The sequence below is a fragment of the Cucumis melo genome, chromosome 7 (assembly GCF_025177605.1).
Source record: "Cucumis melo cultivar AY chromosome 7, USDA_Cmelo_AY_1.0, whole genome shotgun sequence".
Lineage (NCBI taxonomy): Eukaryota > Viridiplantae > Streptophyta > Magnoliopsida > Cucurbitales > Cucurbitaceae > Cucumis > Cucumis melo.
This window is the reverse complement of record NC_066863.1, coordinates 2782160-2797245: the sequence shown is the minus strand read 5'-3', so window position 1 is coordinate 2797245 and position 15086 is coordinate 2782160. Positions and strand designations below refer to the sequence as shown.

The 15086-nt window shown below is 35.0% G+C and overlaps 3 protein-coding genes across 8 annotated transcripts; 1 reads left to right on the top strand and 2 right to left on the bottom strand.

Annotated features, from left to right (window-relative positions):
- The first annotated feature begins 1143 nt into the window (after positions 1–1143).
- Positions 1144–4169, top strand: LOC103493483 (beta-glucuronosyltransferase GlcAT14B-like). Its single transcript, XM_008454230.3, has 5 exons — positions 1144–1443; positions 2004–2665; positions 3017–3092; positions 3171–3286; positions 3384–4169. The coding sequence occupies exons 2-5, from the start codon at positions 2077–2079 to the stop codon at positions 3884–3886; spliced, it is 1284 nt and encodes a 427-aa protein (XP_008452452.2). The 5' UTR covers positions 1144–1443; positions 2004–2076; the 3' UTR covers positions 3887–4169.
- An 899-nt stretch (positions 4170–5068) lies between these two features.
- Positions 5069–6556, bottom strand: LOC103493885 (pentatricopeptide repeat-containing protein At3g62470, mitochondrial-like). Its single transcript, XM_051087704.1, has one exon. The coding sequence runs from the start codon at positions 6554–6556 to the stop codon at positions 5069–5071; it is 1488 nt and encodes a 495-aa protein (XP_050943661.1).
- Positions 6557–8151: 1595 nt separating this feature from the next.
- On the bottom strand, positions 8152–14874 carry LOC103493482 (protein SPA1-RELATED 3). 6 transcript variants are annotated; one of them, XM_051087924.1, is made up of 9 exons: positions 14809–14850; positions 14547–14725; positions 13419–14308; positions 13099–13256; positions 10464–11433; positions 10241–10387; positions 9800–10111; positions 9136–9195; positions 8152–8673 (listed from the first exon to the last, which is right to left on the bottom strand). In XM_051087924.1, the coding sequence occupies exons 3-9, from the start codon at positions 14139–14141 to the stop codon at positions 8488–8490; spliced, it is 2556 nt and encodes an 851-aa protein (XP_050943881.1). In that variant the 5' UTR covers positions 14142–14308; positions 14547–14725; positions 14809–14850; the 3' UTR covers positions 8152–8487. The 6 variants fall into 6 exon arrangements, with proteins under 6 accessions (XP_050943881.1, XP_050943880.1, XP_016901327.2 ...); XM_051087923.1 differs by having other exon boundaries at positions 13419–14423; positions 14547–14870; XM_017045838.2 differs by having other exon boundaries at positions 13419–14311; positions 14547–14870.
- Between the last annotated feature and the right edge of the window lie 212 nt (positions 14875–15086).

Here is a 15086-nt window from a genome sequence, read left to right as displayed (position 1 = left end):
TATGATAACTTTTTTTTTAACGATTTTCAAGTGAAAACTTATTAGACGATAAACATCGAAGTGCATTTTCAAATCTACGGTTAATATTGTATACTTATTTAAATTTAGAGTTTGCAATCTAATAGAAATCAAAGTCAACAAATTATCTTTCAAAATAGATAATAAAACAAGTTAAAATATCATTTTAGTCGCTACACTTCATGAATTATTCACTTTTAGTCTATAAACTTTTTAAGTGACTAATTTTTATTTTATATATTTTCTCACATCCAATTGTATTTAAAATGAATCTTAAATATAGTCTATGTTGTTTGTTTATAATTGCTTTTTTTTCCAAGAACTTTTTATTATCGATACATTTTCATTATAAATTTTCTAAACACGATTAATTATCTTTCTTACATCAAAATTATTGTTATTAATTCATTAAAAAATTAGTATAACAAATGACTAAGATCAAATCCAAATTTATTATCATCAGTTACAAACATACCCTCAAATCTTAAAAAAAAATTGTACTCTTAAACTTAAATAATAGTAGAAATTGAAACATCACACAAGTTTAAGGATTCAATTTTTTAGTAGTAAGCATCCAATTTCTACAACCAATACAAATTAGAAAATCCAATTTTAACACTTAAAAGAAAGTTATGGGATCTCAATTTTAACTTTTTTTTTTGTTATAAAAACTAATTTTAAGTTATTAAATATAAGATCTACAAATGTTACTAAATTAAAAAAGAATTATTTTAAATGAATATTTTTAAAAAGGTATTTACGGGTACGGTACAATATCACTATCTATTTATTATAAACTAAGATAGATTATTATTTGTGTCTATACGCAGACCATGATATTTAGATATATTTTTGTTTATTTTGTTATAATTGAAAATAATTTAGGTTAAATTTTATTATATTATAAATATTTTGAGCAATAAAATTTTGTTTATGTATAGAAATTTTGTTATGAAACAAAAATTCTAAAAACTCAAAAAGTGGTAAGATGGAAAACGATATTTTTACTAGAAAATAGATTATAATGGTAGGGAAAGTAGCCGTTGTCTTGGTCAAGATCCCAAAGAAAGCTAACACCATAACAGAAATGGCTAACTCTCCAATTCCCCCTCTCTTTTTCCTCATTATTTTATTTTTCCATCTCTGACTTTCATCTTCTCTTTCTCAATCCAAAATCTGAGCAATCCTTTTTTTTTTTTTTTTTTTTAATTATTATTATTTTTAAAAAAATAATATTCTTCCTTCTTCTCTGGACGTGCGTACAGCAAACCCATGTCGGCTTCTGCTTCATTTATTCCTTCACCATCATCACTATCTTCTTCTTCTTCTTCTTCTTCTTCTTCTGTTGCCCCACTTTTGATTCTCTTCTGGGTTTGAATCTGATTGCTGCTCTTTTTCTGTTCTCACTGGTGTCACCATTTCTGGGTATTCTTTTGTTTTTGTTTCTTCTTATTTGTTATGTAACAACACTCTACTCTGTTTTCGTTTTGTGCCTCTGATGTTGTGAATAGTTTGAGTTTTTTCTTGGATTTGGATATCTGGGTTGATTTGATAAATCGATTTTCTTATCTGGGTGGTGCTTGTTTTTTTATTCTTATTGGTGTTTTAGTCTTAATGTTATTCAATTGAATTTGCTACCTGTTACTGAGTGTACAGATTAGGATTTGTTACTGTTTCATTGATTTGGATTCCTGGAATTTTGGAGAGAGAGAGATACGTTAGTTCATCCTCATTGTGTTTTAAACATTTCCTCTTTTTTTAGTTGTGTTTATCAGATAAAAATGATGGGTTTACACGGGGATTTTAGCGGAGTTTTAGCCAAACTTGATGTTATTTGGACTTGTTTCACTCTGTTTCAATATCGAAAACTTTTATTACTTTGTGAAAATAGATGTTAATTCTAGATAGTGCTGTCTTTTTCTTTTTTCTGTTCAATTGATCGTTTACTTGTAAAGTCTAAATGTCATTTATTTGTTTGATTAAAGGCTGTTAATCGGAGTTGCAAAGCATCAAGCAGATGAGAGTTTGATCTGGAAGAACTTATGATAAGAATCTGCTATGGGGCATCTCAGCTTAGAGAAGAAATGGCTATTTCCTCTTGCGATAAGTTCTCTAATATGTATATTCCTCCTTGCTACTTCCTTCAACATGGGTCTAATCTCTTCTGTTCACACAATCAATTCAATCTTCTCAATGTTTCCATCTCCAATGCCCACAAACCAAACGAACCCATCATTGTTTGCCGAGAGGAAAGTTGGGAGGTTACCACAGTCTCCGCCACCGCCGAACGCTGCATTTATGATTCCACGGTTTGCTTACCTGGTTTCAGGATCAAAAGGCGACTTAGAAAAGCTGTGGAGAACTCTCAAAGCAGTTTACCATCCATTGAATCAATACGTTGTTCATTTGGACCTGGAGTCACCTCCAACGGAGAGATTGGAGCTTGCTTCAAGAGTGGCAAATGAGTCCATTTTTGCTGAGATTGGGAATGTTTTCATGATCACCAAAGCAAATATGGTTACTTACAGAGGACCAACAATGGTGGCTAATACTCTCCATGCTTGTGCTATTCTTCTCAAAAGAAGCAATGACTGGGATTGGTTTATCAACCTCAGTGCTTCAGACTACCCTCTCATCACTCAAGACGGTCAGTCCCATTTCCATCATTTAATTGAAATTTTGGCAACATACCAGCCTTTAGCTTGCACCAGTGAACCTTTCTTGCTTAGGATATTGTTAGCCACACTGCAATCAATTGATTTGACAGTTCTCAAGCTGTGAAACAAGACCTGGTTGAGTATTTTTGTCTCATCGTTCGAATAAATAGATAAGCATAAGGTTGAGAAGTGCTTCCCCATTCTCTTTCAACATATGAAACAAGGTTGGAGGGTTTAGAACATAGAAGCTTCAGTAGCTAAAATCGCCAATGTGTCTAATTTTCTTTCCATTTCTTGCTTTGGTGTGATTTAACGAGGAAAAATTTTGATGCTACTTACAGATCTTCTGCACACATTCTCACCACTAGATAGAAATTTGAACTTCATTGAACACACAAGCAAGTTAGGATGGAAAGCGTGAGCATTTTCTTCTCTCTTTCTCTCTTTCTCTTCCTATGATGGTGAAGTGAGTCGATATTTGAATTTATTCTGCAGGAATAAACGAGCAATGCCATTGATGATAGATCCTGGATTATACAAAACAACCAAATCAGATGTTTTTTGGGTCAACCCAACACGAGCTCTCCCTACAGCATTCAAGTTATTCACTGGTTTGTGATGAGAGAACTGATCAAGCATTCTAATCTACTGAACTCATTTAAAAACAGAAACTTATCAAACGAATTCTTGGCCTTTTTCTTTTACTAGGATCGGCATGGATGGTTCTGTCACGTTCATTTGTGGAGTACCTCATCTGGGGTTGGGACAACCTTCCTAGAACACTTCTCATGTACTACACAAACTTTGTTTCCTCCCCAGAAGGCTACTTCCACACTGTAATCTGCAATGAGCCTGAGTTTGCAAAAACTGCAGTTAACCATGACTTGCATTACATCTCTTGGGATGTTCCTCCGCGACAGCATCCTCATGCCCTTACCATTAACGACACCGAAAAGATGATAGCCAGCGGCGCGGCCTTTGCTCGGAAGTTTCGGCAAGACAACCCTGTGCTGGACAAGATTGATCAAGAGCTACTAGGACGTTATGATAAAGGGAGTTTTACCCCTGGTGGGTGGTGCTCTGGGAAACCAAAATGCACAAAAGTTGGAAACGCATTGAAGATCAAGCCAGGGCCAGGAGCTAAGAGGCTTCGCCGCCTCACAACAAAGCTAACTTTGGCTGCTAAATTAGGTCAAGATCAGTGTAAATAGTCTTAGCTAGAAGAAATATTGATTCATGAAGAAGGTCAAAGATAAAAGTTTGGAATTCTTGTTCCCATGTCACTCATCATAGTTGTTATCATTCAGATAACATTCTTCTTTGTTGTTTCTCATTTAGTTTCATTGTTTCTCATTTAAGTGAGAAGCAAATAACATTCTATAATACTTTTGTTATATTCACTTTATTGGTAAAGAAACATGAAACATGTTTCACAATCTTAAAATAAGTAGTGAAAATGTTATCGAAGGAGCACAAGTTAATTTTGTTTAGTAATATCTACGTTCTCCTCATATTGCATGTTTCTTTTCATTCTTTTCTAATTAAGGTCAAATTCATTGGATTGTGACTTCTTATGCTATGTTCCTCTATTTAGGAAAACAAAAATTTGGTTCACAATTTGAAAACAAATAATGAAAATGTTATCTAACCTAGTATACTTATTTTCACAATTGCATGGATTTAAAAATGCAAGACTACAATTGTGACGGTTCTTTAAAATCATCTTTATGCTGTTTTACTTGATTCTCATTAAAGATTAAAATTTTTAATAAGCATTAACAATGGTTGACAATTGACATAGTTATGGTGTTACATTATAATGATAGGTAAGACAATCAACAAAGAAGTTGATTTGAAGGATTGAATCCCGCAGTAGAAGCGACTTACCGCTTTTGTATTTGAATTGGAAGATTCAACAATACCAAACTAAAACTTACATATCATCTCAGCTAAGCATATAAGTAAAGGATTTAGAAGGATTACCTTTGAAAACCTTCGTCAAAAACCTCCAAAATCTTTTTTGTGTCCGAGTTAAAAGACCCCTTCTTAGCAAATTGGACACTTCTCAACGTATCTTCCCTATGGAAGCTTTTTGAGAGAGCAAAGGGAATTCAATACTCGTTTTAATTATTATGTTTATGCCCTCCATTTAATTCAATGGATAATTCTTCTTCTTTTTCTTTTTTCGTGTATGAAGTCATTAAATTAGATGTGAAACTAATAATCAAGTTTTCATTTAAAAAAGTAATCAAAGCATATTTCATTTGAATGGTATAACATCCTTTATATGGTTCAACTCTTTATACCTTTTTTTTTCAAATCAAACTACTCAGCTCTTCATATTTCTCACTCAAACTTGGCATACAAAATTAGAAGAAACAAACAACAAAACATTATTCAGTTCGAATGCCAATTTGTAAACCTACATTGGATAATTTTCCCTTCAAATCATTGGCTAAATCTTCCCTGCCTTGAACCTGAAGCTTCTTCAGAACTCTCTTGCACACATGAAAGTTTGGTTTAAGACCTGCATCTACCAACTCAGAAAGAATTTTTTGAGCATCAACTAAGTTTCCTCTTTTCTCATGAAGAGTTGCAAGCAAGCTATATGTTGCATTTTGTGTCATGACATATTTCGAGCTAGAATCTACTGCATACTGATACGCTTCCTCGTATCTTCGTGAATAGAAGTAGCTTTTCACGAAGGTAGCATGTGTCGAAAGGCGAGGCTGAAGACCCCTTGCCACCATCGTGTCAAGAAAGCCGAGTGCTGACTCAATGTTACCAATTTTGCAGAGATGGCAGATAATGACTTCAAATGACAAAGAGTTTGGAGGACAATTTTGTTCGAGCATTTCTTCAAACAGGTTATGTGCTTCACCAAATTTGTCATTCTTGCATAAACTACTGAGCAGATAATTGAAAATCCCCGAATCTGGGAGACAACCCGCTTGCCTCATCTCATCAAGAGTACATCTAGCTCCTTCGAAATCTTTTCGTTGACATTGTTCCCGAACAATTATATAGTAAAAAGATGATCTTTTCTCGGTTATCTCAATCACAAACTTGGCCATTTCAGAAGAACCAACGGAACAGAACATCTCAATCAATGCCTTGACCCCAGATATTCTACAAGTTCCTTCCGCTTTATTCAACATCTTAACAAGTTTTATAACAGAAGATTTCATTGAATCTTCATTTGCTAGTGGAAGTAAAAACCCAAATGCTTTGTGGTTTAGCTCAATTCCTTTGCGACTAAACTCAATCAGAAAAGGAAGAATTCCCTCATAATCATCTAATCTACCAAAATTATCAATAAGTAGACTGTAAACATCAGAGTTACTAGGAAATCTACACCATTGAACACTAACCCAGTTGAAAAAACGAAAGGCAGAAATCTTACGCTTATTCAGCATCCCCAAAATCTCAACAACTAGAACATTAGTTAAACGTACATTCAAAGAATCCAACTTGGACTCCAAATCCTCTTGATTTATCTGAATGATATCAATAATTTGCCAAAATTTCTCGGAGGTAGCAATAGGTTTAGACAGATTTATATTACCAGTCCCACGTTGAAGCTTCTTCAACGAAAAGGATGAAAATGAACGGCAGCTTCTGTAGTGGTGTCGAAACAATGCAAGATTCAAATCCGATGTTCGGCCATTACATCTCTCAAACAAACACAATGAAGACACGGATTGAGAAGTTGAATTGCAGATTAAGGAAGACCCAGCAGCAGAATCGGAAGCCGGTGTGGTATAAAATCGAGAAAAAAAACGGTACAAAGGAAATGGAGAATAAGGAGCAAATGAATAAATAGAGTAGAAGTAAGGGTTGGAGAAATTACGGAGGTTTCGAGAAAGACAAGGAATCTCCATGGATTTTGTTGCTGTCACTGTTTACGGACAACTGCAATGAAGAAGAGTCTGTCGACGGGACATGGTTCCGGCGGCTTCTCCGGCGACGAGATGCGTTATGTGTAAAACTAGAGAGAGGGAAAGGGTAGGGAGTATGGACGGGGTTTTTCCTTCGCCATTTAACATCCCTAGAAAACAAATGACTTAGTTCAGTTCAACCTTTGATGAGTCTGAGGTAATTTTAAGGAAAAGTTTAGACTAATAAACTAATTTAAATAAATTTAGGGTAATTTACGTCAATATAACAAAATTCTAAAATATTTACTTTATCTATAACAAAACATGGAATCGGCCATTTTTCTAACGTTGTCGCTTTTGAATTTCCTTGCGATCAAGCGCCTTCGATATTTTCTTTCTTTCATTCCATCTTCTTCACAGTGGCGGTTAATGTCGTGGACAGAGATAACTACATAATTGTTTACCATAGGGCTTTGCAAAACCATCATTTATCATGAACTACACGATCGTGTAGGGCTTTTTCAAAACTATCGTTTATCATGAACTAGCAATAGTGCATCATGAAATACGCGATCGTGTATCATTTTCTACATAATCATGGATCACGATTGTTTAGAAGAATTACACGCGTGCATTTGGCCGGTGTTGATACTATCTACATGATCATGTATCATTTTCTACACGATTGTGTCCTTTTTTACACGATCGCGTATCATGATCGTTTAAAAAAAGAATTACACGTGCGTGTATGTCAAATTAATCGCGCGTTGACTTGGACATCCTTTGTATCTTTCATTATAGGCCTGTGAACTTTTTCTTCTTTCAAAATTGTTGGTGTAAATATTTGGCTGGTTTGTTATATTTTTAAAAAAAAAAATCCTTAAATTTATTGTTTTATAATTGTCTTAAACCCGACCACATTTATACGTACTTGATTATATTTATTTACCATAAGTATATTATCACTGATATTATAATTGACATATTTAAAATTTGTTTATTTATTTATTTATTTTCATTTAATAATGATTCTAACTAAGCATGTATTAGTCAATAAATTAGATGTGAAGTTAATAACCAAATTTTCATTAAAAAAAAAAAAAAATCAATGCATCCATTTCATTGAATGGCCAAACATCCTTTATTTGGTTCAACCAATTGTTATTTATAGTAAATAGTTGCAGTTTTGTTTCATGCTTTCCAAAATAAAGTTACTATCTTCACAAACAAAATGAACTAAAACAAAACTTATATAATTTATATATTTATATAATACATCACCATCCACACACATATAGATTCAACTTACATTCTCACCCCTTCTCAAAGAAAAATAAATATTTTCACCATTACCTAATTAGAAATGTTTAGGTTAAACATAAGAATGTGTATCATTATGAAATAATTTGATATAAAAAATAATTTTATTTAGTTTTGACTATATAGTATAGAAGTTGTCAGATCAACATCTATGTCTAACCATCTCATCAGGAGGCATATATATATATATATACATATTTTGAACTTGCAATGATATTCATAGAACAATGCAGTGATCACATCGAATAATTTCATTTAGCGATAATGAGGGAGAGAGATGCAAAGACTACAATATACTGAATTGCTCTGAACAATTTTGCATTCGATTTATACATGAATAGGGATATCAACCCACCCCCACACTTCCCTCTTCCTCTTTCTCTCTCTCTTACTCTTTGAATTTCTATCTACAAACTTGAACACCACCAATTTTTTCCAAACAAAAGTCCCCAACCCACTCTGATATACTTGCCAAATTATTGTTGCTTAATATTAAGATCTAACCTTTGTAAAAAGTTATAGCTGCATGAGCTTCTTGGGTCCGCAACATATTTCTCTGCCTCAATTTTTCTGTAAGCAAGTTACATCCTTATTTAAGGCATTGCCCCTCTCTTCTAAACCATTTCCAAAATTTTGATATGCCCAGTTGAGTTTGCAGCTACTAATGAAGACGACTGGCTACGCCAACAAACCGAAGAGATAAATTGTGCAGAGTCATCCATTTCATGACTTGAAAGAGGATCGATTTGAAACTTGTACGACAATGCTGGCATTGGAAAGGCTTTGTGGTAGACAAAAACCTACATCCAGGGAATAGAAAAACATTCCAAGAGCTAATGAGATGATAATTGATCAATAACAGCAATAATACATATTAGTTTTCGTTTGCTAATGATCTATGTTCTGATAGTATGAAAAAGAGGACAGGAGGGAGGGGTCATATTTTGATCTAGAGAAACCAATATCCATATTTATGTGTTCATAGTTTCATATTGAAGAGTGCTCATATTGTTAAATTAGAATTCACAACTATGTGTAAGAATAGGACCCTTAAGAATAAGACAACATAAAATTTTGTCCTAACAAGAACGGATGGACAGATTTCTTAGATGCAGTTTTGAGGAATGAATAATAAAGGAATAAGCCAGAGAAATGAAGATTGAATCATTGGTGGCAACAAGGAATGAGATTAAGGTGGTATAATCTAAAATTGATGGTAATGGATTTTAGCAATAAACAAAAAAATGAATGCAAAAACTAACCTCATTTGTCTCTGAACCTGTAGCAATGTAACCATCAGAAACGGACAGCCCCACAAAGTTCTGCAATAGAAATTTAAATAGGCCATCAGCTATTCGTCAACTTCAGGGCTCTTTACAGGGTACGAGGCTTTTATTGTCAAATGGGGGATAGCAACCCATAAAGCATTTTAGTATTTTACAGATATAACAAACAACTATAAGTAACCCTAAATGCTGCAAGGGATGGTGAAAAGGGTGGAAAGAAAAGGAAGCATTCCGTAGTTTGATTTGTTGATGTTTTGACTTGATGAACAAAGATTCTTCTCCAAACCAAAATATATAATTGTTTTGTGACCCTCTTACGGATGCCTTTCCTCATATGTGACCCTCTTAGTAACCAAAATATATAATTATAGGCTCATTTAAAAGTTCCTATTAGGATTCCTTTCCACCTTTCATTCTCATTCCATTCAATTTTTTTAATGAAATAACAAAAAACCAAATGCAAAAGAGCTTCCATTTGAGCTAAACCAAAAAATTGATGCCAGCACCCATTGGGGATAAGAATCCACTGTTTCCAAATTAATACATGAATCTGATCGAGTGAGAAATTATTTACCTTTTTGCCAAAGCAGATGAAAGACACCAAAATACGTGATCAAAGTTCCACAAACAAAATTTGTACCTTAATATTCATGTGGCCTGTGAAGGACTGAACTGGAGTATCAACAACCCGGGACGTGGACATAGACAAATCCCAGAGCTTCAAAGTGTTATCAGTGGATGCAGAAACAAGAGTGCTCGAGTCTATATACTTGACGTAACTCACAGTTTTGTTATGTCCAGTGAAGGTGCACAAAGGTACTCTTATATTCCGCATGTCATAGTAATAAATTTTGTGATCAGCTGAACCAAATGCAAGGGACCGACCAGAATCCACAGGAAATTGTACACAGCAGACATTGGCTTTTGTTCTGATTGTTCCAATACTTATACCCTGCAGTAGCAACCCAAGTAAGGAACAAATTATCAAACATTCCACACAAATATCGTTAGCATGCAATTAGATTACTGTAGTACGTTTAGTTTCAAAGCTGACATCCACCAAGTGGAAAAATAGAATTGCCTGATTGATACTCCAGAGCTTAACTGATCCATCATCACTCCCACTTGCCAAAATTGTAGGATCCGCCGATGAGAAGTCAATGGACCATACACGCCGCTCATGTTCTCCCATTTCAGTGACTACTTGACTTCTTGTGACATCCCATACCTAAACACATCATGCAACAATATGACCACAAAATATTGGAATCTCAAAGGTGAATAAAATTTATGGCAACAGTTACCTGCACTACACCCTCAAAATTACTTGAAGCAATTTGACTTTTTATGTAACGGTTCCAACAAACACTGCTTAGTTTTGACCTGCTGGCCATTTCAACAACAGGGTAATGAATATCACGGTCTTCATTCACAATTGAGTCATATCCAAACACTTTAATTTTCCTATTAACACCAGCTGTGGCAAAAAATTCTCCATCACGATCAAAACTGAGAGAACACACTAAGTTGGAGGAATTCAATAGATCTCCTTGCTTCAAGTCTGCCTTAACTTTTAACTTGCTAAAGGATAGATACTTGCACAAACCCTCCAGGAATGGACTTATCCACCCACCTTGTCTATTATCATTGCAACTCTCTTTGGAAGCCAAATTATTAACTGAACTTCTTTCAGTTAAAACTACGGACCCCCTACCATCACTACTTATTGATGAGTGTTTAACAAACTGCCTTGATGGCTTGTTTACTCTACCTCTCATCAAAAAGTATGCTAACTCCAATTTCTTGAAGTTCTTCATTAATCGAGAACTCTTAAAAAGTACTCCTTGTTCATTATCATTGTCTAAACTTGTCTTCAGGCAATCATCAAGATTATCACCGCATGCTTCTATATCATGGGTCAAAATTCCTGGTCTAAATCGTTTCCTTGATCCCAGAGCAGCAGAATCAGTATTCCTGACAGGAGGCATTGAAGGGAGATTTAATGGCAAATGATTGTCCATCGCAAGATCTGTGCGTGACCCAATATTTTTCTTGAAATTAGTTTGGTGCCTCATAACTTGTTCAATATCACTGCATAGAAATGAAATGGTATCTTGCAGCTTATGAGCAGCTTCCTGCTTTCTTTGTTGCATAAGCAAAAGGAATTCTAGCAGTAACTCCTGCTCTTCAATTTTTTTCCGTAGCTTGATTGCTGCTTCACGTTCTTCTAGATCATCTTTTGGTTCATTGAGAAATTCACTTTGCAATAATTCACTATAAAAGAAGAAGACAAGAGAAACCAAATAAATGTATATTCTAGATAAATCACATATGCACTACTAAAAGTTAGCACCATTTGCTAAAAAATAATTACATTTCCAAACAAGATGAAGTAAATAAGAATACAACGCAAGATAGGACTATAATCCAAGTAGGTGTCTGTAACATACATAAGCTTGATCTCAATAAGTCACTGATTTAGCAAAGGACAGAGTGAGAAGAAATCACAATTATATATTGTGATGAATATTATTATTATTTAAAAATAAATTAATACAAGAATATTTGGATATAAAAACTTCAGCAAGTACTCAGCCTGAATTAATAGCTAGAATGTCTTGCAATTTTGTGGCAGCAGACAGTTCTCTTGCTTATAGAAGGCTCCAAAAATATTGATTTGACAAACCATGCCAAAGAGCACAACTCCTCGCTGAAAGGGAGCAACACAACTCCTAACTGAAAGGGAGCTCTAGAAGGCTCCAAGAATGTCTTCCAGCATTCTACACACAGCCTTTCTCGTAAGCATAGGCCAATAAACTGAATCTGCCAGAGATGCCTCCATAATGCTAAAAAAAAGGCATAACCACCAACTCAAATCCTTAGCTTCATTCCAAAAAATATTCCAAAGATTTCTCCATCACAACATCCATCGAGCCCAATTCTGTCAGATTGGTCTGAACAACAATTCTCAGACTACTCTCTCATTCTCACTTTCTTGCTCAAGTAAATTTTACTGTAATACGACAACCCTATGTCTATGTGAAATAACCAAATCCAATTTCCTTTTATGTCGTGTGCCTCATGAAATGCAGTGGATTCTATACATCAACGCCTTAATGAAATTCCTCTCAAAGGTAAAAGAGAGATTCTTAGGAGAAATGCAGAACATGGTCTTCTTTGGCTTATTTGAATGGAAAGAAATTATTAAAAAATATTTGGATGGAATAATAAGGTATTCTCATCCATTTAGGAGTATTCTCTCTGTTTCGTTATGGTCTAACATGAAAAAGGACTTCTGAGATAACATACATTATGTTAATTAATTGCCAATTGGAGGGTTGTCTGATAATACCCTAGAATTTTCTCCAAGGTAATATCTCATCACCACAGATCGTCTTTTGCAACTTTCCTTAGCAATAGTAATCCCGTTCCTATTAGTAAAATAAAATACTAATTAAAACAGGTGAAACAAAATAAAAATGGTGACATCTAGATTCATTTAACTGTGGACTAGTTTGTTTAACGATGGATGCAATTGCACTCTTAACATCTTGATCCAATCTTCAAGTAAGAGGAAATTTCTGCATTCATAGCTTGATACCCACACCTTCAAGTTAAACATTGCTAAAAGGTTCTTATAAGGATACAGGAAAAAATCTCAGACAGCACTCGTTTGATTATTTGAACAAATAACAATTTGTTGAACTGCACCGACACCTTGCCCAGAAAATAAACAAGCAAAACTGTTGAAACTTATCAAACAAAATACACTTTAATGTAGTTGCATGATTATTTCTTCCAACTCAATGATTTCTGGAGAAAGCAAAGGTTCCAGTCCATTAATTGCAAACTTAGCTTTTAGGAAGAGGGGGGAAAACACAAAAGGCACTAATAGCTTATCCAAAGATTTGTAACCCAAGAATTTTGGAGGGTTCACACCTTAGCTTAGGTCGATTAGTTGGCTCAGGATGCAGTAACCATAAGCAAAATGAAGCTTCTTTTGGCCACTTCAACAGCAATTGAGTAGGAAGCACTCTATGCCTCAAGCTGGACATAGTTCTATTCTTCTCTTCTCTCGAGCTGAAGGAGCAGAATAACTGGGTCACAAGTGTCATTATCAGACAAGCTTATATGTTAAACTAAAAATAGAAAGTCCAAAGGCGCAAGTAAGTGTTAATGGTAAAACAGGAGCCTGGGGAAGTAAAAATGGCGCCAGGCACAAATTATATAATAACACAGAGGGAACTTGCAATACTAACCTCAAAAAGAAGAACTCCTAACCGGTAGATATCTGAAGCACTGGAACTTGGGCTACCAGAAGCCTCTTCTGGGCTGGTGTACCATGTAGTCTCCATAGCCAATATTTGTTTCATGGGAAATGATTGCACCTTATCTTCTGCTTCTTCAATATGTCTTCTATCTTTTTTTCTACATTTCCCATACCCTTCATTTAAGGATGCTTGGGCAGCATATATTGAACTTGACTGCATGCAGCTAGTTTCAGACAAAGCGTTTATAGGGGTCATAACAGATCGGAAACCCTCACTTCCAAGGCTGCTTGGAAAGGGAGAAGATGATGTTTTAACCTCTGCCATTTGACTACTATTTATGCCATCCTCAAGAGAATCAGAGCCAGAATCTGAACATGATGCCGACTCAATAAAGGTTACATGGTTGAAAGAAGACATTACAAAGCATGAAGGACGCACATTGTGAACAACAATGCCTTGAGCATGAGCAATATTAACAATCTCCACTATTTGCGTAAATATATGAAGACATTCAAGAGCATCCACTGATCTTCCTGGCTTGTCCAACCATTGCCTCAAACTAATATCACTCCATTTATGAGAACGCACATAAGGGTCAACAAGTATATCTTCCTCACAAACGCCAGATATATCATCCAGGTTCCTAAGGTGATCAGACGATCCCTCCATTGTTATCCACTTAAAGCTGCACATAAGCCAGCACACAAACATCCAAGGACTGGATATATTCTTCCACTACTATCACAAACCCTTTCTTCTACCATCATCAATCTATATTAGTACCTCACAAACGAGCTCAATAACCTATCAATATTCCCATCTTCCTGAAAACATAACAATCATCCTTAACTTCACAAACTCCTATGACAAATTCCTTGCTGCTGGTTTCAAATAAGAAGACAAAAAACTTAGAATACAAAACTTTTCACACATATAATAACCCCACCTTCCACTCGACCAACAAAAGCAATAAATGCAAAACGAATCAAACCCCTGTGGAAACCAGTAAAACAACCCCAAAACAAACAGCCCTTTTGAGAAAAGATATCGAAAATTCCCCACAAGGGAGGGGAGAGGGGGGGGGGGGGGAATATAAGGAAAACAAAGCAAACCCACCTTAAGAAAGAAGAAGAAGATCACAAAACCACCATGAACGTGTAGAATTCAGTTTCTGCAACAAGCCCATCATCCACAAAGCGGCGAAAAAACCCATTTCAGCAAAGAAACCTGATGCTTTAGTTTGCTGTCCACTCCAAATTCACCACCACCTCATAAAATCCCCGTACTTTTTTTCACTAAAAAAGAAACAAATGAAGCAAGAATAAAAAAAACACACAAAATCTTCCCACAAAAAACACGGACCGTTAATATTGCATACCAAAAAAACAAAAAACAAAATTCCCAATAATTTTTCTGCTCCCTCTGAAACTATGAAACACTTTTTTTCTCAAATTTCCCACCTTTTTATTTTTCCCTCTTATTCTAGGGCTTCTAAAGGCCACTGATCTTCATTATCCACTTACTTTATTCCATAACACTACGCGGCACGACCATGGCCTCAGGCTGATTGTATCAAAAATGTAATTTTATATAATTTGGCGGAATATTTTTCTTAATTTAATTATTTTAATGACGGAAGATTAGGGAACTGATTAA

Coding starts and splice junctions, on each gene's coding strand:
- LOC103493483 (XM_008454230.3), top strand. CDS start 2,077: ATGGGGCATCTCAGCTTAGAGAAGAAATGGCTATTTCCTCTTGCGATA. Junction 3,093..3,170: donor AGCAAGTTAGGATGGAAAGC/GTGAGCATTTTC, acceptor TTTATTCTGCAG/GAATAAACGAGCAATGCCAT. Junction 3,287..3,383: donor AGCATTCAAGTTATTCACTG/GTTTGTGATGAG, acceptor TTCTTTTACTAG/GATCGGCATGGATGGTTCTG.
- LOC103493885 (XM_051087704.1), bottom strand. CDS start 6,556: ATGGAGATTCCTTGTCTTTCTCGAAACCTCCGTAATTTCTCCAACCCT.
- LOC103493482 (XM_051087923.1), bottom strand. CDS start 14,141: ATGTTTGTGTGCTGGCTTATGTGCAGCTTTAAGTGGATAACAATGGAG. Junction 11,434..13,098: donor ACTAATCGACCTAAGCTAAG/GTGTGAACCCTC, acceptor CTTCTTTTATAG/TGAATTATTGCAAAGTGAAT. Junction 10,388..10,463: donor ATTTTGAGGGTGTAGTGCAG/GTAACTGTTGCC, acceptor TGATGTGTTTAG/GTATGGGATGTCACAAGAAG.